This window comes from Sturnira hondurensis, unplaced genomic scaffold (genome assembly GCF_014824575.4).
Source record: "Sturnira hondurensis isolate 20B ecotype Veracruz unplaced genomic scaffold, ASM1482457v3 Scaffold0010128, whole genome shotgun sequence".
Lineage (NCBI taxonomy): Eukaryota > Metazoa > Chordata > Mammalia > Chiroptera > Phyllostomidae > Sturnira > Sturnira hondurensis.
In genome coordinates, this window is record NW_028082759.1 from 15628808 (window position 1) to 15653793 (window position 24986).

General features: G+C 45.0%; 1 protein-coding gene across 1 annotated transcript; it reads left to right on the forward strand.

Moving 5' to 3' along the window:
• The first annotated feature begins 3310 nt into the window (after nucleotides 1-3310).
• GYPA (glycophorin A (MNS blood group)) lies at nucleotides 3311-24128 on the forward strand. The gene is made up of 7 exons (XM_037058465.1): nucleotides 3311-3406; nucleotides 6368-6439; nucleotides 14796-14888; nucleotides 16849-16887; nucleotides 19351-19436; nucleotides 20232-20310; nucleotides 23478-24128. The coding sequence occupies exons 1-7, from the start codon at nucleotides 3370-3372 to the stop codon at nucleotides 23483-23485; spliced, it is 414 nt and encodes a 137-aa protein (XP_036914360.1). The 5' UTR covers nucleotides 3311-3369; the 3' UTR covers nucleotides 23486-24128.
• Nucleotides 24129-24986: the final 858 nt, after the last annotated feature.

The window sequence follows — 24986 nt, forward strand, 5'->3', positions numbered from 1 at the left end:
TTCTGGTCTCACGGTTGTCCTTGCATTATGCAGATGCGCCACTAGAGGTCAGTGTAGAGTCGTACGTCCGCACTCCGATGCTGTGTCCAACTTCCCATTTCTACACTGAGAACTCAATGGGTTTTGAGTAAATTAAACCTGAAACTTCGCTGAAGGCAGAAATGATGCATTGAAGCTGTCCTACTTCAGGCACCTCATGGGAAGGCAGGGTTCTCTGAAAGTCTTTTCCAAATAATGCTGGAAGTTAATGTTGGAAAAACGGAAGACAGCGAAAAGAGGACAAGACCAACCTGAGACGGGCTAACTCCACCGGAAAAGGCCAAGGGATGAGTCTATGGGAGCCGAGCAGGGCTGCTGGGGACAGGACAGTGTGCACATCCCTCAGTCGCAGGGTCACCAGGAGTCAGAGCCTAGTCAAGAGCCCATGACAACACCAGCGATCAGGTCAGCAGGTCTGCCCGACGGGACCCGGGTCCGTGCCCGCTCCACACGTTAAGCCCTGACCAGTCCTGAATTTCAAAGAGCAAAGCACCCATTTCCTCTCCCGTGGCCTCAAGTTCATACAGGTGACTACTTATATCCTCTGCTTCTCAGCATGGACGGCGATTTATTAACTGCCCCTTGGGCTCTGTAGGGTATTGCGTCTGAAGCTAAAAATAGAACAAGGGAGACAGGACCCGCACATACAGGGAAAAGGGTCATGCAGGACGATAAATGCACTGGTGCATCTAAGACGAAAGGAGTGACTCTCCAGGAAAGCAGGAGGTCACAGGAAAGTGACCTCGAAGGCCAGTCACTCCAGGCTGACCGGGGGGATGAAAGCTGGATTCTAGGCTAACTTAACTTTTCTCCCTGCCTTAGCAAGAGACCGCCATGCTGGGGTAACCTGACTCTAAGATATGACATAGGATGTAAAGACCAACCTCTGCTCCTACCAGCAAGACTGCCCACGAGAAGTTGCTTCCCTGTACATTGAAATATTCATTGGTTATTTATTGATTGGCCAATATTCATTGTCAACTGTGCCCCCAAACACTCGTTGGTGATAAGATAGCCACAGGAGAGGGCACACCCACTTAGAGTCCAGTGGAGATGCGAAAACGAGAAGGGAAGAACAGGATACAATCTGAGTGCAGAGGGGCCCCTGGTGAAGACTTAGGAAGTCAGGGGAGGCTTCCCAGAGAAAGTATTATTAAATTGAGACCCTAAGCAGCATGGAAGTAGGCCATGTGAGAAAAGAATAAGAGCCCTGGCTGGTGTGACTCAGTGGATTGAGGGCCAGCCTGAGAACCACAGGGTCACCAGTTCAACTCCTTGTCAGGGCACAGGCCTGGGTTGTGGGCCAGGTCCCCAGTAGGGGGCGTGCAAGAGGCAACCACACATTGATGTTTCTTTCCCTTTCTCCCTCCCTTCCCTTCTGTCTAAAAATAAAATAAATGAAATCTTTTAAAACAGAAAAGATTAAGAATGTTTCAGGCAGAAGTAACACAGGCCAGAAGAAAAATTAAAAAGAATCAAATAGGGTTTTATTTTTGTATATGCGGTTTTGGATCTTGCTGCTTCCATTCACCTATTTTATCCCCAGTTTCCACGTCATGAACTATTCTTGAAAACATGGTTTTAATAGCTGCCTAATAGTCCACTGGGAGGGTGGTGACCGATTTCTTTACTTCCTTTCAAAGGGAAATAGCATTTTGTAAGGCTCATGTTAATTGCTCTCCACTTATCAACGTAAAACCACGGGAAATCATTCTTTATTCGTTATATGAACACCTACCAACTCTCCTTCATGTAGCTGTCTGCTGAGAACAGTGTCTGCAACCCAACCAGATAACCACCCACAACAGCATGACTGGATTTAACCAAGGAATGGGTACAGGAAATACTGGTGCCATTTTAATTATTTGTAGATGTCGCTGCATTGTTCTACGTGAATTGTCAGGGCTGTGAGATAGGCTCAAGGATTCTGAGGCTTTAAGGCCCTTGCACTGTCCCTCAGAGCCCCCTCTGCGTCCCTCAGTCTTAATCTCCTCCAAGTCCACTTCTCGGCTCCCTACCTCCTCCTCCTCATGTTGCTCCCTGCCCCCTGCCCCCCACTTAGGATGTTAGTTGATATTTATCTCCATCTTTCCCCCCACACACCTGATTTTTTTTTCACTGTGACTCAATTTCCTGAAGGAGCAAATGTCATTTCATAACATTTTTTCAAGATTTTATTTATGTATTTTTAGAGAAAGGGGAAGGGAGGGAGGAAGGGAGAGAAACATCCACGTGAGGTTACCTCTCAAGCACCCCCTACTGGGGACTTGGCCTGCAGCCCAGGCATGTGCCCTGACTGGGAATCGAACCAGTGACCCTTTGGTTCACAGGCCAGCACTCAATCCATGGAGCCATGCCATCCAGGGCTCATAATTTTTTTAAAACCACATTTTGGGGTAAAATTGTAAACGTGGTGTATTTGACAATTTTCACATACACTCTCACAGGAAGTAAGATAATTCGGCTGGAGTATCCAATCCTTTCTTTTGAGCTCTCTCAGATCTGATCCACATTGCTTTTCTTCTATTTGCCTTTAAACTTGATCTTCCTCAGATTGCCCCCCCGCCCACCAACTTCATTTTAACCCAGTTTACAACAAGGGTTTTGGTTTGCCTGTCTGGGTCTAGTTTTGAGCATTCGTATTCATTGTCTTGGCACTAACTTTTGCTTGCTCAGTGGGGCACATTTTAGAGAGAAACACTCATTGGTTGGGCAGCTGTTCAATTCACGCTCTCTTTTGAATTAGAGATTTTTGTGTCCCGTGTATTCTCACGCTGCTGTATGACTTTGTCACGGGTTTGAGTTTTTCAAACCTCAGGGCACCCATATGGGAAGTCACTGAAATTCTGAAACGCATTTCTTTCACACGTCAGGAGCCAGCTCCATCCTGGCACTGAAGAATCCCCACATTAAACATGGCAAGTTCCTAACTCCCTGGCAGCCACCACGGTCTGGCTCCTGCCCTGGCCTCGGACCTTCACAGTCCAGTACTTGCCTGCCCCCTGGGGGTTCCCGACTGCTGTTGGGAGACCCCGCGGTAGTGCCCACGGACTTGAGGCAAAGTAAAATGAGCACGTCGCAGCCAGTGCCTTGACGTGAAGCTTCCACTTAATACTTTAATAATCCCAGTTAAGCAGATGCCCATGTATCTTTATGGAAAGACAACATTCAACAACTTTGCCTCATTTAAAATGCCACCGGGCCTATCAGGGGCTGCGGCCCAGGCAGGTGGGCCTGAGAGATAAGGGTGCGGGCTGGGCCGCACACTGACACTTTCGTTCTCTGCTGCTGTCCTTGCACTGACTTTGGGAGCCAGCTTATGATCCCAAGATGTACCGAAATGTCATAATCGGATTCCTATTGTCAGGTAAGTGAAAAAATGTTTTTTAACCTGATGCCATTACATTGGATATGAGATTAGAGATTAATATGTAAGCTATCACACTTCAGTTCCATCCGACTTCAATGACTAGAAGAGTGAGTATAATCTGCCGTCCTGTGGCTGCTGGGACATTTCACTGGGACTCAGACGTCAAGGTGGAGGGGGACTGGCGGGAGGGAGCCGGTGACTGCGGCTGGGTCGGAGTTCTCCGGTAGGAGAAGCACGATTTCATTCTAGGCCTCGCTAGAAGTTGAAAATGTTTATCAAATACTATGAGAACTATTTCGGCATGAATAAATGTGTTGCTTTGTTGGTGCTTTAAGGAGGTTAACTTCCAAACGCAAGAGTCATTAATGAGGATGAAGTTGGATACACAGTCCTCAATGTTTAAAAAGTTTTCCAAGAAATTATAATTTCCCCAATCTCCCCTCAGGAGGGTACAAGCCACACGCATGAGCTCTGAGACCCCAGGGGTCACGTTTCTCTTTCTGGGGGTCTATGACTGAGGTATGAGGAGGGGAAGGGAAAAAACAGCCCCCTTGGCTTAGGAGTTCTGTGGTTTGGGGATACATCTAAATCAATTCATTAAAAGAAAGAAATAGCATAGGGGTATTCTTAAGTTGTGTTACATTATTATTCTGTTTGGCCTGTTCCCGAGAATGTCACGGCGGTCATCCCCTCGAAATGCAGTGTTCATGCGCTGGCAACGCTAGTGCCCAGCGCAGAGGTAAGGAGAGGCCGTCATTTGAAATACGCGTAGGCTGTCGGACATTGCTCTGACTCAGGCCAGAGCAAGTACCGGGCGTCTGCTGGGCACTCTGTGGGAGGCAGGGAAGAGAGCCAGCATCTGCTAATATCCCTCGGAGTATTAAATAGTATAATGGTTAAAGTGCTGGTATAGGGACAGAGAGAACTGGGTTCGAACCCGGCTGAACATCTGAACAGTTGAGGAACACTGAAATCAAACCCCTCACCGCTCTGCCTTGACATCCTCATCTATGAAATGGAGACAATGTTGGTAGCTGNAGGCCAGAGCAAGTACCGGGCGTCTGCTGGGCACTCTGTGGGAGGCAGGGAAGAGAGCCAGCATCTGCTAATATCCCTCGGAGTATTAAATAGTATAATGGTTAAAGTGCTGGTATAGGGACAGAGAGAACTGGGTTCGAACCCGGCTGAACATCTGAACAGTTGAGGAACACTGAAATCAAACCCCTCACCGCTCTGCCTCGACATCCTCATCTATGAAATGGAGACGATGTTGGTAGCTGCTGCACGGTAGTCACATGAGGACGGAACACAGGCGTGAACTAACGTAATGCACTTCTTCCAGCGCCCAGCGCGTAATGCAGTCCTCAGTAAGTATTTAGCGATGATAATAGTTATAGACTAGGGGACAGACCAGGGTCTGTAATGATGAGTTCTGACAAGAGGAAAATTACAGGAAAACAGAGGATTGATCCAATTTTTGTTTTAAGTAGCAAAGTATGAAAACATGTAGCTTAAACAGACCCAATGGAGGGTCTTTATATATTCAAATATTTGTAGGGCTTTCCACAAAAGAGAGAAGAGGTCTTCTTTGCGTTGTCTCAGAGGGCGGAGTAGGGCTACTCATTCGAAGTAGACGTGACTCTTTCCTTGGGCGAGGCACAATGTCTGGAAGAACCGGATGTGCCTTTGAGGGCTCCTGCAAAAGAAAGGTATTCTTCACGTCTACAACTGCTCCATCCTGAATCGTTGCCCTAGATGCCACTTCAGGAGGAGGCCGGCGAGGCTGGAGGAAGCCCGCTGGGCCTTCAAGGCCAATGCCGTTACCACCTTTGAACCTTCTGAAGCCCTTCGAAGAAGGCCTCTTGATGTGGCTGCTTTACAGAATCGGGGCCAGGTGTGGGGAGAGGGCTTCCCCGCTTCACTCTTTGGTTGAAGAGGGAGCCTGGCCAACCTGAGGCAGGGTAGACATAATGGCTAGGGAGAAAGAAATGATGCTTCCGCTTTCTCCAATAATCTTGAGGCTAAAGCCAATATTCCTTACCTCAGGTGTCATTGTCACATGGAAAGTAAGGGTTTGTGGGGTTTTTTTGCAAATAACTTCATCTCCAATCATTCACTTGTCTGTGCATTCAGTAATTCCAATCAAAGGCCCAGCACCGAGGCCAGAGCAGTAAGACAAAGCAGCTCCCGGGGCGGGGGGGGAGGGGCGGGGGGGGGCAGGCAGAGGGTGTTGCGGACAGCAGAGGGCACACAGGTGTGGACCAGAACAAGTAAACTATTAAAGTAACTGGCAGCCCTGGCTGGTGTAGCTCAGTGGATTGAGCGCGGGCCTGCAGACCACACGATCGTGGTTCGATTCCCAGTCAGGGCACATGCCTGGGTTGCAGGCCTGTTCCCAGCAGGGGACTCACGAGAGGCAACCATACATTGATATTTCTCTCTCATGTCTCTCTCTCCTTCCCTTTCCCTCTAAGATAAATAAATAAAATTTTTTAAAAAAGTAACTGGCAGTGTAAGACAAGACAAAGAACATTATGTCTGTGACCAGGTAAGGTCGTGGACATAACGCAGGAGCTGCTTTAGAAATGGGTGGCAGGAAATTCTCCTCCGGTCGGTGACATTATGAGAGTCGCATAGTGAGGAAGGGCCAAGCTTGCAAAATCCGGGGAAAGGGCACGAGAGGCGGGAGACTGGGAGCCCCTTCAGCTTGGTGTCAGGTCGGGGCTTTGAGGAGACATGGACGCTCTGCTCTGCACGCCTTGGAACAGGGCATCCTCAGAGAGGGAAAAAAATGGTGGTGTCTCAGAATTAACTTCCACTGGTTCTAAGTCGCAAAACTGAATTTAACATGCTGGTGCAAAATCTGTTTTCACTTTGGTTTCTAGAGGGTTTTTGAAAATACGTATGAACCTATTTGGGAAGCCCATTTTAAGTAATTTCCTCAACTTGTCATTATAGGTTATATGTCTTCAGTTGTCACCTCTGAAGAAGAGGCCACCTCTACAATAGATCTCCTAACAACGGAACTAGGTAATAGATTTCCAGCCATTATTATCGAATCCACATATTTAATAAATACCTACCTGTGTAATTTTCTGTGTTAGATGAACTCAACTAAAAGAAACATCCTCCGGCCACCCCTGCGTGTGGGGGCTGTGGGTAACTTTTTTCCTCCTTTTTAACGCTTTCTGTATTTTCTGCAAAGAGAACCGCAACGTGTAATCAGGAAAAGTTTAAAACGTTTTTTCACAAGTGAACTGAACAAAACCAATCTCTGCTTTCTAAGAGGCCTGTTTCATTAAAAACGCCAGCAACCATGAAGGGAGGAAAAGCGGAATTTCAGCATTCATTTCATCGTGGTTTATTCCTACTCAAACCAACTGGGTTAAGGCAGGTGCTACAGCTGATGTCAGGGATCTGGCAGAGAAAAGACTAACAACTGGCGGAGAGTGTATGATAACCCGTGGTTAATAACTTCCAGTTTTGGGCATGGCGTATTCCCGTCAAGATGCCCCTAGTGGCCCACAACCACACTCCGATTGCGAAGAGTATCGGAAAGGAGACTTCCACCACATCGTGGGGGTTGGGCAGTGTTCAGGCCCATCTCTGCCTCAGAAAAGGAAATGAGCTCAAAAGCACTGTAAGCCCCAAGTCATAAAACATGGTAGTTTTTCTCGCAGCCCCCTAGCACCTCACCGATGCCCACAGCGCAGGCTGAGGCCAGACTCCAACTCAGCAGTTTGTTTTGAAGGGCCGAAGCCAAAGGCCTTGCTTCCTCTCCACAGGGGTATGCATAAGCCTACTGAGGTGTTCTTAAACTGAATCGATTAATTAGGTAGAACAAGAAAAACAAACGATCCTGACTCAGGGGAAGAGAAGTTTAGATCCCTTGGTTTTAAATGAGGGAGAAGTCAAGTTCAAGGTTTTCTGCTGAGCTGTTTCTTCCAGTCCGGCCTGAAAAGGAGACTTCCTTATGGTTCACATTAGACCTTTGTCCTCTTAACTTCCTGTCACTGAGACTTGTAAATATCCCTCAACAGTTTCCATTCCAATTACAGATTTTCCACTTATCTTTGTGCCACCTTTGACCTTAGGTAATGAGAATCAAGTGACTTATCCAGTGACAGACAAAAGGAGTTCTATACTTCAAAAAAAAAAAAAATACAAGAGAGTAAAGAGAGGGGCTGGCATGCATTTTGTTTTCACATCTTTATTAAGAAAAAATGAGAATTTGATGCTATTAATTGTTCTTACTAAATACTTTCTATGGGCCAGGCACCGTGCTAAGCTCTTTATGTAGGTTATTTCATCGTATCCTGACCATATCAATATGGAGTAGGTTGTTTCCGTTGCACAGACAAAAGGAACAGAGGTTCAAAACATTTTAAAAACCGGTCCAAAGTCGTGTAGTCACTGAGCCGGGAAGCTGGATGCTGACCCGGGAGGTCTGCCGATGGAGTGCCCGTCCTTACCCGGCATTTTCTGGTTCTTTCCCCAGGAGAGGACAAGGGTTTATTCCCGACTCCGCTCTCCAGAAATCAGCACTGTTGACATTTTTGTGCAAATCTTTCAGGTGTTTCCCCAGATAGCTTAACAAAGACATACTTAAAAACTACTTTGTGGAATATTCTGAAACCTGTCTTCTTCTCACTCAGAGAGCATTTTTGTCCATATCAGCAAACACACTTGTAAAACACTTTTGTGGCTTCGTAATATTACATTTGAGGCATAAACCATGGTTTACTTAACTTCTACCTTACTTTTGAATGTTTAGGTTGCTTCTACTCCATAGTATGTTAAGCGTGCTAGGATAGACATCCTTGTAGATATATATTTCCATGTTAGAGTTATCTACATATTAAAGCTTGGGATGAATATTGCCAAATTTGCTTCCCCCAAAGTTATACCAATGTATATACCCATCAATAAATTTGGAGAGTACCTGCCTCCATACCCTCTTGCCAAATTCTGTGCCAGAGCCCTTTTCATCCTTGCCAATAGGGTAGGTGATTGGAGCCTTTCTAAAAATTGTCATGCCGTGGAATTCGCTCACTTTGCGTGGGGGATTCGGGGCTACGATTAGGGGGAGGCAAGTGGGACATTTACCTGCAGCCCAGAGTTTAAGGAGCGGCTCAAACCTTAGGCAACAAGATAAACATTTTAATGCAGTATTTTTTAACACTCAAAATTAATTCCAAAAATATCAATGGTGAATAAAATATCAAAACTTTAAATACAGTCGGGATGCATGATAATGAGGATTGGGGTGACAAGAAGGAAACGGGTAGCCTTTTGGGGGACCCAGCTGACCACATCAGTTTTTGCCAGAGCTCCTTCTCCTCCCTGGCCCTGAACCCAGTTCCCCTCGTTCTGAGAGACCAGCAAAATCTCTGACAAACTGCACGGCCTCTCAGGTTCCACCTGCAACAAACAGGTGTCTCCAGAGGAAAGCCGGTGGTCAATGTCAAGCTCACCACTGCACACGCCGCTGTCCGGGTAGCCCCTGCCTGCCCCCCTTGCTTTGCATTTGCTCAGCTTTTCTACTTGTTCTGAACAGGAGGCTCGGTCTGCAAGAAGCTGGTCACCGGTCCTCCATTTAATAATTGTGAATAATTTTCCATATTTGCTTTATCTCTCTATAAGTGTGTAAATAAATGGGTTTTTCTTGTCTCATTTGAAAGTCAACTACAGACATCATGACACTTTATCCCTAAATATTTTAACGTGCATCTCCTAAATAAACATTCCCCCAAATGACCACAATTATTTTAACTTCTCACATTATTAATAACAATCTCATAATAATAACATCTTGGGCTAATTAATTAGTCTCATTTAATAAAAATTTGCCTCTTGATGCAGACCTCAAAAACATCTTATCAGGCAATGCATCATTGTCACTTCAAAATGTGTGCATGGGAATGTCAGAAGTTGTGATAAAGTTTATCCCCATTGACTTATCACCCAAAAGAGGTTTGCATTACTGACTTGTGATGGCAAGGTGGATGTTCCTCAGGTCCTCTCAGGGCTTATTTTTGGCTTTCTTGATCTATCACAGTTGGAGGAGACTGTTAAATTTGCTCACTGCTACTGTTCTTATTTTTGCTTTATGTTTCTTGTTATATTATCAGGCTCTAATTGTCATACGTACTTAAGAATCACTGGGTAACATGTCCTTTAATAATGCAAATTAATCTTCTAGATCTTTTCTAATGTTTTTGCCTTCAATCCTACTTTGTGTAATATTAAAATTGTAACTTGTTTTTATTTACTTTACTTTGCCGAATATATCTTTGTACTTTTTTACACATTTTGCATCCTTTTGTTTTACTTGAGCTCCTTGTGCTCTTGTATAAACTGCTGGGTTCTTGTTCTTGTTTCTTTGTATGCTTTGACTTAATCTAAAGGTCTGTGTCTTTTAATACGGAAACTTAATCCACAGGCCTGTGTGAATTCACAGCTGACATTTAGTGTATTTTATCTTCATCCCATACTTTATTAACTGACTTCTTATTTCTGACCTTTTGATATATATGTTATAGTTTATTTGTTTTTATCCTGTCATGTTTTGAAGGTATATATGTATTTGGACACTGGTAATCATGCTACTGTTTATGTTTTAAAAGGTGTACCCTCTCAGAGTCCCACCCATCTCAGTGACTCAGTGCACTTAGAAACTTTAACTGCTTTTATGGGCCCTGGACAGCCCAGAGAAGCTTGTTCTAGGCTGGATATAATCAGCCAATAGCTCATGGGCATCTTGAATGGATTTCAGTTGTGCCACGGGCTGTGGGTTCCCCCAGCCCCTCTGGAGGCCAGGTGTTCAGATAGGGCATAACCAGGTGTGTCAACCACAATGCATATTCAAGTATGATAAGGACACAGTGAATGCACACTGCAAGTCATTGCACAAAGAGACACACACATAAACACACACATGTATGAAAGAACACTCCATGGAAGAGTACCTCTTTACCATGCATGGTACACCCATGGTTCGGTTCCAGACAATTTAACTTTTTAATGGCAGCGACAACCCAGTGGACTGAGTTCATGACCCTTTAACACAGGAATTCACCATCTCACCTGCGCCTTGGGGTCATCTGAGGGTCTCTGTGAAGTATGGGTGAGCGAGTCCCACACTCAGAGACTCCGACGGCAACAACGCCGCGGCCAGCCACCTGCAGCCGTGGGCCGCATCCAGGCCCTCGCCTGGGTTTGCGTGGCCTGCAAGTTAAGAACGGTTTTCACATTTTTAAGCACTCTTTTAAAAATCAAAGGAAGTCTATTTTGTGGCATGTGAATATTACATGAAGTTAAAAATTTAGCATCTGTAAATAACCGTTGAAACGCAGCCAGATTCATCCACGCTTTGGCTAACCTCTTGCCTGCAGATGCTTTCACACTGTGACAGGAGAGTTAAAGTTGTAACAGGGACCAGCCGCACGGCCCACAAAGCCAAAAACATTTATTCTTTATCCCTTTACAGAAAATGTTTAGCAAGTCTTGCATTAAGGGAGCCCAGCCTACAATTTAAAAACTCGTTTTTAGACTGTGGATTTTCACATTGAAATCCTGTGGGATTTGCTTTTTTTTTTAACTTTAAAGATTTTATTCACTTATCTTTAGAGAGGAAAGGAAGGAGAGAGGGAAACAAATATCAATGTATGGTTGTGTCTCCTACGTCCCCCGCTGGGAAATGGCCTGCAACCCAGGTATATGCCCTGACTGGGAATCACACCGTGGCTGTTTGGTTCACAGGCCCGCACTCAATCCACTGACCTACACCAACCAGGGCTCCTGCCAGGTTTCTTAAAGCTGCTCCCAGGTGGCTTTGGACTCAGGCGCAAGCACCTGGGCCTGTAATCCTGGTTTCCACCAGAGGGGGCCCACTCCTTCTGTCTCACACACCGAGGAAAGGAGCCTTGGCAAGGGCATGGGGTGAAATCCAATGTGGGGGAGAGGAGGTTTTCTAAGTCAAACCACAAGAAATACCCACATTTAATATGGCAGATGGTGAAGGCTATTATTTCTCAAGCATGTCAGGCTGATGTCAGATGGTTTTGTAAAGCTGCCTTAGTTCTAGACAAAGGCGATAGGAGAACCATGTGTCGGACGCCTAACCCGCTGGTTGCTTCGTTCCCCAGGCTGCACCTTCCTTTAAGAGCTACTGACCAGAGAGGTCAAACAGAATATTCAAAACAGCAGGCTCGAACACTACCACAGTGCACAATCCACTAGAAAGCTCAGTTGTTCTACGTCATAATTGGCTACCTCAGCTTAGTAAAACCATTCCAAAAATGAAGAATGAGTGACAACAGATGGGGGGGCCTATCATTATATCATTACAACTTGACCCAGAATGAGTTTTTCAAGCCTTCGGTTCAGAAGCGAAACTGAATATTTCCCTTAAAATGCTGCTCCACGGCAGTAGCCTTCTCCAAATGTGATCTGGAATGGGCAAGCTCCCCATTCATGCCTGCGTTCTGTATAAAACAGTATGGTTTAGCAGAAAAATAACTGAATGACAATCAGCAGATGTGAGTTGTTGTCCCCGTGATACCCCACGTCAGCGGTGTGGAACTTCCATGAATAAATGCATTGGTCAGTGTTCATGGTCAACACCAGCCCAAAACCACAACACCCAGAAAATTCAGTGTTCCGACTTGGAAACTACTGAAGGCATTTTATACACAGGGTGTATAACCTTGTAAGAGTTTGCTTTTGCAAGATAAGACTTCCATCAGCTGCAAGTCAGGAGGGAACCAAAACCAAGCCAGCAGCTGCATGAGCTGACTTTATCACTTTGGGACAGGAGTCCGGGTACTGGAAGCTTTGGCGTAGAGCAGGGGTGTCGAACTCATTTTCACCCGGGGCCACATCAGCCCCGTGGTTGCTTTCAAAGGGCCAAATGTAATTTCAACTCCTTAACAGTTAAGGAGTAGTTACATTTATACAGTCCTAAAATTACATTCAACCCTTTGAAGGCAACCACAAGGCTGATGCGGCCCCAGGTGAAAATGAGTTTGACACCTCTGTAGAGCAAGCCTGTGGGGGACTCGCCCAACATTGCACTGTGCTGTTACTCTTTCTATGAACATTCCACGTTAGAAACACCCACTGCTAGGGAAGCCACGTGGTGTCGATGGATACAGCACAGAGCAGAATGTTAGGAGGCTGGACCTCTCTCCCCAGCTGCCTCCCTACCAGCGTGCTGGGCCCACAGGTCGACCCACCTCCTTGGTACAAGAGAAGCAGCCACAGGGCCCTCTCACTGCCCACCCCCACCCCCCACCCCGCCCAGCACAAACATCTCAGGCCGCTGCAGTGCTCCTGAGCCAATGTGGGGGCAGGGCAGGGCGGATAAGAGACCAAAGAGGCTTGGAACAATTCAGATGTTACGCAAGTGTAAACTGTGAGAGGAGTCGACCATGCAAATCTGAACTAGGGATTTGAGGCCTACCTCTCTATTTTGTTTTGCACTAATTTTCCACTTGAACGTTAAGCCTTTGCCAATCTTGAGAGGTTTGCCTACCTTTGCCTGCTAGCTGTCCCCGGTCTCCTTCCTCCCCACGCTCTTTCTTTACCTCAATTCCCCTTTCTCTGCATTTTTGCTTAAAACTTCACCTGCCTTTCAAGGTTCAGCCAGTGCTTCATTGCAAGTAGGCATGATGTGAGTTTTTCAGAGCACAGTGCAGCTAAGGCAATGTGCAGGATTGGTCCAAAGCCCTCTGTTGCTGGGTAACCACGTGCTGGATACACCTTCCATAATACTTCAAGGTCAATGTCCTTCTCCAGCAGAAAGAGGTGGCCTTTGCCAGGTGTAGTCTGCATGTGTCGTCTGCATGTGTCCCTGTGAGAAAGGTGAAGCGTGTAAGAAAAGGGCCTGCGTGTCAACGGTGCTGGAGCAGAACCCGGTTTCTCTGAGCAGCAGGGGGACACTGAGGGCCGAGGGACGGAATGGAAGCAGTGCCACAACACCAGTCTGAAAAAACCATCAAAATAAAAAATACCCGATGGTCTCCAAACCTCGAGCCCTTAGGACAGCTGGGAATCTTCGGAGATTTGCTTGCCTTGTTGTGCGCACCATGCACCCCAGTGTTCACCAGGTCACAAGCTAAAACATGGAAGAAATCTTGCCGACAAGATCTCAGCCAGGCAGAGAGACTTGCTGGGAGAGGAAAACGGTGGGGGCGGGCAGTCCTGGGTCTGTTTCTGTTCCGACGGGTTGTGTTAACCTGAGCTAGTCATTTCATTCTGATGACATCAAATTTCTTATCTGCACAGTGAGGAAGCTGCAGTGAATGTTCCAGGTGACCTTGTAATGTTGAAGTGCCTTCTAAATTAAATAGAACAATATTTAAATTGGCCTTTAATCTGAAAACAATGTAAACAGACTTGTTGATTTAGCTACAGAAAGCTATGGGCCCAGAGCTCAGGAGGGGGACAGAAGGGAGGAAGGAAAAAAGGGAGGGAGGGAGGAAGGGAGGGCGAGACCCTTCTCATAATCCAGTCCCTAAGAGATTTAGGCAAACCATGGCTGTTGTTTAGTAGTTACAAGTTTAGTTGGATCTTTTCTATCAAGGAGACTCGACTAAAGGGTCTATTGGAAAAAGCCCTGTTTAAAATCCACGTATTCACAGAAATTTTACAACTTTGCCGGACTGAGTATGTCCACAGATGTTTATTAGCTGATTAGGGCCTGAGAAACCTGGGAGACCCAGATAGACACGAGGGCCGTGGCTATCAAATGAAGCATTAGAACGCTCTTGGCGGTTGTCGGGGGTACACACTGTGGAATTCTGGCTTCCTTACCTTGAAGTTTGAAAGTAGCTTAGACACCTGAGGGTGTACACAGAGAGACAAGAAGTATGGGTGAGGAACTTTAGACATGACTTACTGCCTATGAGGCAAGGAGAAAACTGAATTTACGAGAGTCTTTGTTGCAGAAACCAAACCAACGCCAACCACCCTCCTAAACACAAGCAGCAGCACGGTGGTGGCCAGAGGGAGAGGAAGGCGGGGAAGGGGGAAGAGAGTGAATGGTGATGGAAGGAGACATGACTTGGGGTGGTGAACACACCATGCAACACACAGATGATGTGTATAGAATGGCACACCTGAAATCTATATAGTTTTGTTCACCAATGTCACTCAATAAATTCCATTTTAAAAAAAGAGTGTCTTGGTGTTCATTTTTACTAAGGAAATAGGACTGTATCTGGGAGATGGACTGAGGGAGGCGTGGAACGGAGAGCGTTTCCCCAGTTACATGAAACGCCATGCACATGGGAGCGGCGTGGGACGGATTTGTCCTTGTGATGTGCTCTGTGTTCTACTCTGTCACCTCATTCTCCATGCCTTCTTCAACTTCTGTTTTATACAGCTCTGGCTGCCCCAGAAATTTATTCTACCCCTGGGAGTATAACAGAACAATCAGTTACCAGAAGTCAGCCCGCCACAGGACAAGAGCAAACAGGTTTGTCTGTATTTTCACGTAGTCACCCTGGAGTTATTGCTATGATGCAACACTGCTTCATGGGCTCTGTCGCTGCTAGGAAACTGTGACAAAGTCTAAGAAACAGAGGCTAGTAGGTAGACACAGTCTCTGTGCCTCTGAGTAGTTCTCACTTCTGAAATATCTCACAGAAACAACACTGTAAGTTAAAGAAATTGAAGCCATTTAGCAAAGTGTGGAAGGGATAAAAGTGACCATGGAAAGGTGGACTGCAGACAGTGAGCCCCCAATGCCGGGGGGGAGGAGGGCTTGTGGTGAATCCGGGTGTGGGGGGGCACTCAGCTCTCCCAGCTGCTGGCCCAGAGGAATCTCCTCAACGGGCCTTTGTCGCCTTCATTATTAAATGGGGCCCATTATGCTTAGCTCACGGTATTTCTCTGAAGAGGGAGAAGACATGTGTATAAAATTGCTTAGCTCGGAGCCTGACACACCAGAAATACCTACTTACCGAAAACCTTAAACCCAGCTGGGTGCTGAGATGAGGGTGTCAGGCAGCATCAGCTCTCCGGTTATTTGCCAGGGGAGATGACTTCGCAGGGGTGGTTTGAGAGCAGGAAGGAAAATTCAAGGGGGTGGGGGGCGGTTGCAGCAGGGTCTCCAGACAAAATAAAGCCCCACAGAAGACTGGGAGCAGCTATGGGACCCTTTAACCAGTAGAAACATCGAGACAGGGCACTGAGATATATGGAAGTGGCAAATGTTAACAGAGAAGAAAATTAGGCTAAGTGCTTGGAACAAATTATGAAGCTCCAATGAAACAATCAAATTTTCAAAATGATTTCAACGTGAAGTCAGCACGGTGGTGTCAAACCAGAAAGCATTTAAGTGCCAACACAGACACACACACACACAGCACTCCAGACCACGAGTTCCACAAATAACAGCTAACCATGGGGGCCGTGGTGCTGAGAGTTTTCAGGCATTACCTGGTTGGATCCTCATAGGAACCTCAGAGAGATAGGCAGTATCATCTTCATTTGCGCAAGAGAAACCTGAAGCACAAAGGAGTTAAATGACTTGTCCAAGGTCGCCCAACCAGTAAGGGGCCGAAACCCCATTCGTTCTGCACCAGGGCTCCACACACCAGTGACAGGTGTCAGCTGTCACAAAGAAAGAGAAGACAAGCCCAGTGAACCTTCATAGATAACTGCTGCAGAACGACCACACCTAACTGAGTCCTTGACCTTGAACATGAAAGAGTGCAACATGCTATTTGTAATGATTAAGTTCCAGAGCGTTGCAAGGCAGCGGTAGTAAAAGGGCCTTGTAACATCCAACAGCATTTGGAGACAGCAGAACAAAGAAATGTGAAGTGTGGACTGCTCAGGGAGAGGTTAATCCTGGTGAAGCATTGAGACAGGAAGTACTGGAAACTTCCGCAGACAGAATTTAGGGGGACAATCGACAAAACCGCAGATGAGACCCAGTAAGGGTATGGATTTGGCTGGTGGCTGCGACCCAGATCTACAAAGCCATTGGTGGTGCGACCTGTTTCTGGGCTGCACCACATACATGCAGCCGTGTTGGGCGATGGCGCGATGTGTCTCCTTTCTGTCCGCCATCTTTACATACAATTTTTTCTAATTTTTAAAATTATTTTTACATTTTTAAAAATGCACTTCTGTTTCTTATGGAAATTAATAGGCATTCTTTCACTATTTTCTCACGCCCTGCCCTTTAGTCCATGAGATGCTTTCCTGATTTCTGACCCGTGAAAGCTCGTCAGGTGGTTGAAAGTGGGTGTGGGATGTGCTGATGGGAACAGTGTCTCACGGGGTTTACCAGCTGTTGAGATTTGAACAACAACTCCCTAGACGCAGTTAAGGAAAAACCCCCACTAAACCACCTAATTCCAAAGTGGTATTTTCTTAGAGATACCAACTTATACATTCTGACTAATTGTGACATTTTGTCTTTTTAGGAGCAAGAAAACAATTTGAGCATCCTTTCTCAGAATTAGGTATGTCACTCTTTACATGAGCTGACCATCTCCCCCATTGTCTGTCTGGTGTTGCTTGTTCCCCGGGCCTAAGAAAAGAAGAAGTGTCGATGTTAAAAACAAAAGAGTGTGTTGTTAACTTGAATCACTCAAAATTGTAAAGGCAAACAAAATATGCTCTTTTTAAAATTAAAAATAGGCGTTTCTTTTCTTCTTTTTTTTCTTTTTAATTTTTATTTAACTCTTGTTCCAGTACAGTTTTCTTTCTTGTATTCCCAGCCCTGCCCCCCCAGTGCTCCCCAGCTCCCTCCCATCTCCGCCCTCACCTTAGTTATTGTCCATGTGTCCTTTATACTTGTTCATGTGAGTCCTTCCCCTTTTCCCCTGTGATTCTCTCCCCTCTCCCCTCTGGACCCTGTCAGCACCTTCTGTATTACAGTGTCTTTGGTTACATTTTGCTTGCTTGTTTGTTTTGTTGTTTAGAATCCTGTTAACGGTGATATCATATGGTATTTGTCTTTTTTAAATTTTTTTACACCCTCATCGGAGGATTTTTTTTCCCTTTAAACTGATCTTAAAGAAGAAGGAAGGGAGAGAGGGAGAGAAACAGCGATGTGAGAAACGCTGATTGGTTACCTCCTGCACACGCCCAGACTTGGGACAGAACGGCAGCCTTTTGCTGTATGGACGACACTCCAACCCACCGAGCTCCCTGGCCAAGGCTCTTATTTTCCTGAACACTTTGGAAATAGCAATACATAACTTCACAATACTTTTTCTTTTAGGGTAGATGGTTTGGCTTTCTAACCCCCAGGGTTACTAGAGAAAAATCTCTTAAGAGCTTATAAAACAACTGAACTTCTCTCACCCCTCTTGTGAAGAAAGCAGAGTTTCACATCGTCTCATTAACTGGCCCCACATCAAGAATACACACAGTCTGCCTTGGCTGGTGTAGCTCAGTGGATTGAGCGCGGGCCTGTGAACCACACGATCATAGTTCGATTCCCAGTCAGGGCACATGCCTGGGTTGCAGGCCAGTTCCCAACAGGGGACACACGAGAGGCAACCACACATTGATGTTTCTCTCCTACTCTCCTTCCCTTCCCCTCTGAAGATAAATAAATAAAATCTTTTTTAAAAAAAGAATACACACAGGCCATTCACATGTTGGTCCCGATGCACTCTGCGCCCCATGGCGGCCTGTCTGCCTGTCTGCAGACTTTGGGGCTGTCTGCCAAACCCTCCCTAACTGGGCACTGTCGCGTCCCACCTTCGGGGCTGCTGCGGCTCTGGCTTCAGCTGTGACTGTGCTTGTTTACTGTCGTGCATTTCTAAGCCTCCCTTTGCACTTGGCCTATGTCCAATCTTCACACAAGAAAAAGAAACTGGATTGTGGAACTGAATCACTATCTCATAAATTAAAGCTATGTGGGCGGGAAGGCTGGGCAATACCAGTGTGTGTGAGGGGGGAGGGGGGGTACTTTTACTAATTTTTAATCAGTCATGAGAGTTTTAAGTATAAATTAGCCGAATAAATAAGCCATGTGACCTGTATGTTTTGCCTTCTGTGTACCTTACTTGGAACCACTACAAATACAAGTTCCAACAAAATCGCACCCCTTTTTAATACAAAATATTTTATTACAAAATCATAAGCACGTCATTCTGTAACATAACAATATCACACTCAAGCACAGCACAGGACACTTAGTGTTCAACATAAAACGACAAATTATCACACCGTACATTACCCTACCACTCACACTCACGCAGGCATTACTTCTGCCAAACCCTGGGTACTATGAATATACGGGAGTATTGCTGACTTAAACTTTGTTTCCAAAGAAACCAAGTAGAAGATTTGAACATATATTTTTAGTGACTATATTATAAACTGTGCATAAGGATAATGTATAAGGAACAGAAGTTTAGAATGTAGGTGCCTTGAGTTGCTTCTCACTAGTTGTCTCGCCAAGGGTAAGTAACTGAAGCTCATTAGACTTCTCTTCCTCATTCGTAAACTGCTTTTTCCCTCTGACACTTCCGATCCTGATTCTGTGGTCTGTGCAGTGCACCTCTCTACGCCGAGACATCATTTTCTCTCGTCACTTTGAAACTATGAGACCCTTTCTGGTTCTTCCCATATTGGGGCAGCATGTCCTCATGGCTGCCAGCCCTGTGCATCTGTGACGCCTGGGAGACCCCGCAAAGAATGCCGGGCCCGGAGCTGGAACCCTCGGGTCATGCTTCTGCCAGATGTGTGACCTTGAACAAAAGACTTTACTCTTCGAAGGTTCAGTTTCTCACATGGTTCCCATAAAAACCCTACCTTTTGGAAAGACAAAATATGCATGAGAGTGTGTTCATGTTCTTTCTATAAGAAGGCAAAGTGATGTGACCTGGATTTCACCTGTCCTGTTTTTCAGCCGGTCTGTGTCGATCCATGTCACACTTTGTCACTGACTCCTCTCTCTTCCCCTGCAGTGATCATAGTCATTATCTTTGGGGTGATGGCTGCCATCATCACAGTCATACTGCTTCTTGCTTACGGCATCCGCAAAATGAGGCAGGTGAGCATTCACTTTTTAATTTTGCTGTAAATACTGGGGTGAACATCACCAGGAGGGTTTATTCCTCTGGGTTCAATTAAAGTCACAGAGAAACAAAATGGCATAAAAAATCTATCTTTCTCAACTGGGCACAGAAAAGGTACTTGAGTTACTCTGGTAAAAAATTGTGTTGCATTTGCCCTATAAAGAACCCCCCCCCCCCGCCAGAAAAATCCACCCCTCTTTGCCAATGAAAGAGCCTCCACAGTTTTTGTCTAACTTGATGTAATATATTTTGATGGCTATCGAAATAATGACATCTGTAATTATAGTATTATATAATTTGAGTATGAAAAATATTTAAAATAACATGATAGATTTATATATTTTTAAAACATTTGCTTTTTCCGATTCCCATATTTTATTTCCTGAAACAAATTTTTCAGACTTTCACACACAAATTTTCAGGCATGAGTGAATTTTTTAATCACTTAAGCTAAATTTAAGTCCATCTGACACAGCATTTACCACTTCTTAAAAAACTGTTCACTTTAGCTTTTTACTATACGACAGAGTTGATGTCTGTGGTGCAGTTCACCTACGGAAATGACAAATATTACACAGAAGTACAAATTCAAGTTTATACCAAAGTTTGTAATATCTTTGAAAGAATAACTAAAAAACCTCTACAAAGTGAATTTTAACCAAAAGGGGACAACTTTAGCCAACAATGTTTTTCATCTGAGACCTTTTTCTTGATAGGGCCTTTGGTTTATAAAGTTGCAACATTAATATTTTTCTGCTTTTTACTTGTAGAAAAGTTCCGTTCCTATACAACCTGAGTTCCCACAAAACGCAGACGAGCCTTTAAGCTCGGTGGAAACAGGAAATCCAGGTCGGTGTCACTGTTCTGATTGCCTACTGCCTTTTGGGAAGGGTAGTAAACTAAGGAGTTACCTCTTTCTGATTTGGGAAGGGTGTGCCCAGTCAGGATGCATTTGTATTCTATTTCATCAGTGCTGCTTCTGTGACATTTTCTTTCAATGTGGACGTTTGTCTGCAGCAGAATGAAACTCTCAGGCATAAACCATCTTTCAATAAAAACATAGACAAACACTGTGCAAAGATGAAGCTCCGTTGTGAGCTCGTTTTCCAAACTGCAGACGCTGCAGTGGGTGTGGTTTAGGGTCCCCAGAGCCGAGCCAGACCCGTCTTCAAGCCGCACTCCCGCACCCGCAGCCTCCACAAGCTGCTCATACGGAGTTAACGGTTCGAATACTTGGCGGTGACTCAGTAGAGACGCAGTGGTAAAGCCAGCCTAACGGAGCTTCATGGGGATGAAATGAGCAACTGTGGGCCAAGTAGGTGCTGCCGCCTTTACCTACGGTCTGGTGTGCGGGCTCCGGCCCCAGAGAACCTCCGCTGAGCAACAGGCCAATTGTTTGGGCTCCTGTTTTCGTTTTCACTCCCAGCTGCTAAGAAAATATGCCTCACTCGGGGAACTTGGGAAGTATTTTGTTCATCTAGAACAGCGGTGCCCCATGAAATGTTTCCCCCCCAAAAAAACAAAGTGTTTACTGCCAGCATTAAAAAAGTGGGAGATTTTACATTTAAAAGAAACATCCACATGTTGGTATCTCTTACAGAAAAAAAAAGTGTAAACTTGAACTATGCTGGAGCCTCCCGACCAGCACGAGAGCCTTCACAAGAGCTGAAAAGTGGCCGCCGCGGCCAGTGTTGGTGTGAATACCTAGCCGGTTTCATTTATTTCATTCATTAAGGCCTCTTACATAACCTCACCAGCTTAGTACCTGGTTTCTGTTAACATTTGCCTGAAACATAAACCCAAGGGACTACTGGGGAGATGTCTACCAAGAACCAGTCTCTGCGAATGGGCTTCAATGCTCAGGCAAAAGCATCCGATTCTGTCTTCTGCAACATCGGGGGGAGGTTTTCCCAGGGTCACCATTCATCAGGACAGAACCGAGGTCCTGCAAACGTCCAGATTCCAGTTTTAACCCTGAACCAAGTTCCTACCTTCAAACGACTTGCTAGGCTTTCTAGACTTTGGGAATCATAAACGAAAACAGAGATGTAAAGAGCTACATTATAGCTCTTACCAAAGCTACATTACTTCTGGGTAGGCGTCGCCTCATCACGGGCGTCCTTAAAGCTGCAGGATGATTGCTGGAAAATTACTCAGTCCTAGGAAGTTCACGCTCTGCAGAGTGAGGGGCATGTACACAACTCTCGGCTATAAGGATAATTAAAATCCTATCTGCCGATACTTAACGTAAGTTCCGAGTCATGCGCCGGATTCATTTCATTTACTGAGATTACCTTCTTCCAGGTCTTGCAGCTGGAACAAATATCTGTAAAATATCTATTTACTTTCTGCATTGTTTCAAAATTTTAAAAAAGTTTTCACAGTGTTTTTTAAAATGGAGCACTTATCCCCCAAAGCCTCATTTTTTGTTGCTTAAATTTTTATATATGCCTACCACGACTTATTATTCTGGTGACAAAGCTGGTGGGCAGCGTTTCCTCTATTTTTTCCCCATACAATCTTGAGTCCCTCTGTGGCCTAGCCCATGGTAGTTTGGGACAATTTAATCCACCAAAGTACATCAAAATATCTTTCTAAGTTTAAGTGCAACAAACATGTATCAAATGCTTGCTGTGTGCTGGGCACTGTACTCACATTAGATGCGCCAATACCAGTCTCTGCCCTTTAGAGACCTGTGGGGAAACAGAGGGAATGTGGTCTCTGCAGTGGCGGGTTTGAAGGTAGGAGAGGCGACAGCATCTGAAAGAAACTGGGGCAGGTAGCAAAGTCTTCTGGAGAGGAAATCACCTGGGGCCTGTCTTAAAAAAGAAACGGATGTTCTCAGGACAGGGCAGTTGGGCAGCATGAGCAAAGACATGGAAGACACCAAAATACGCTGTATCCAGGGAATCATGGGCATTGGTTACTGCTTCGGTTCTCTACTCCTGTCTCAAAAGTGGGTAAAGGCAGTGGAAATTCAGATGAACCAAATTTTAGGCTCATTCCTTCCCCCGTGCTTGTGCAAATAAAGTTACTTAAACATGTCTACTAAGTTAGTGAAACAGGTTCTAAAATCGGATCCCACCTCACAGGAAACATTAGAAAATACATCAGGTTATTTCAAAGTGGTTTAGTCTCACTCTAGGAGAATACATCTCTAAAGTAATTTATAGACCGAAGGCAGGAAGAGAGGGGAGTGATCATGCCATCTCACCAATAACTAGCGGGGGTGGGGTGCAAAGTATGAACAGCTTTCACCTCCTTGAACCTGCACTTGGTTTATGCTGGGACATGAGAATAAGGGAATCTGAGTCAGCTGCCTGCGGCCATATGTGACTCTACCAGTCCATTTTCCACTGGATAATGCTTGGGATGCATGGTCCTTATGATAACCCCGAGAGAAGAAAACCGTGGAAAACGCGCTGCTTCCACGAGAGCAAAGGCTCCCCCCTCCCCTTTCACGCACTCTCTGGGAGTAGCATCTACCCAGCATCTTCCAACCGAGAAAGATTTGATGGAGGAGACCAGCCCAGTGCCCTTCTTCCACATGCTGGAGTAAGAGAGGGATTCAGCAGTGAGTTCTGTACCGAATCCTTGTTTTTGTGTCCAAGAAAGTTATTCCCAGGAGAGGTTACAGGTGAGGGAGCTCAGCCTAACGTTTGCTTGAACTTATGTAATTCAACTCATCAGTCACTGCCTTCCCACCTATTCTGCCCCTACACGAGTTCGCCCTTGGTTTATCATCTCTTTAGACACTGGGGGCGGGGCGATTCTGTTTGTTCTTGCCAAAAGCTTGTAGAATAGATTTCCTAGGAAATTCTGTATCTTTTCACGTAACTCTAGCAAAGTTAGTCCAAAAGCAAATTCCTTTCATTCCCTAACAATTATATGTAAGATCAACACTGTAAGAAGATAAAATTCTGAAATTTATTGTATGCATTAATTTCCTATTGTATTTAAATATAATTGTGTCTCATGCTATTGTTTTGTATTTTTTCTCTGTCATCCTTCCACAGAACAATAATGAATGATACATTGCTCACCAAGCCAAACTTTGAAAGAACTAGAAGACGAGAAACTTCGGTCAAGTGAAAAACTAATGTGTAAATTGAACACATTAATAAACCGTGGACACCCTTAGATTGTTCAATTTCAGGATGAAAAGTTCTTCCTGATGAGTCCAGTGACTCAGTGATGGAAAAAGCCTCTACTCGCTAATATTTCAAAAAGAAGAACAAGTGTTTTCTTTCATGCCCACTTTCGTGTGTTAGCTTAATGTTTCCAGGTCAGGGGTTCAGAGTTCTGATCCAAAGGCTTGTAATTCATAGATGAAATCTAAATTCTCTTCTTAGCCTAAGCTCTGAGTCTATTTTCATTTCTTTAAACAAATTAAATCCTATCATTTCCTTCATTCCTGAATAAACAAGATATGGTAATACACTAGTGATGATGATATTTTTAGTCACAATAATAAAGTGTGTTATTGGAAATGCTTTGCATATGTATACACATGCATACATGCACACACATGCATACATGTAAGTACACGTTTGTACATGTGCATAGACACAGCTATAGACTCAGATGTATAAGATGACACTCGTATTTACCCTCTCATGCATAAATCAATACAAATTTTTTTCCCATTAAAAAGAAGCAAAGCGTTAAATGGCTCATGTAAATGCATCTGATGTTATGGCATCGTGTCCTCCAGGCCACTGGCTAATGCATTCGTTGTGTCCCCTAGAAGAGTAATCCATGTAAATGGCCAGAGAACCCTGAGAGACAGGAAGAACTGTCCAAAAAACCTAGTAACTCTGTAAATGCAACAAGAGGCGCCAACTGGACGTGCAGGTGAATATTTGATCAGGTCTCCACTGCATTGTTTTCTAATGTTCTCAATCAACTGCTTTAATCTGTCCGGTCCTAGACTTCCTCATTAACAAAGCTTTGGAAGTTGGTTTGAATACTCTAAGAGAAACTTCTAGCTGTGAGGCTAAGGCTCTGTGCTCTGCCTCTGTCACTCATGGGCAGTGAAACGTAAAAAGTGGCGTAAAAACAAAGATGCACCTTCCTATGACACTCTCTCTTCTCACTGATAAAAACCCACACAGCTCTCCCTTGTTGGATGATAATTAAGTGAATAATACTGTGGACACATCTGGGCCTGGCAACTGAAATTTATTTTTTAATGAATTAAGAAATCTGAATCTTTACCCACTGGTCTGTTCAGAGAGCGTTTTTATACTGTGTGGGCTGTGTAAAATAAAGCCTTAACACAACACATTGCTGTTGGCGGGCATCTTTAAAGCAGTCTTAACGGCCCGATTGGGTTAATGGCATCACACGGATGACCCGAGCACCGAGACAACACACTTTTTAAAATGTACTTTTTTCAATAAAAATAAAGTGTTGAGCCCAGAGAAAACGAGAGACCCACCTTGTCGCTGAAGTTATTTACAAGCTGAAACCGAGGGAGTGGAGTGACTGTGCCCTTGGGGCCAGAGCCCGAGAAGAATAAGGCA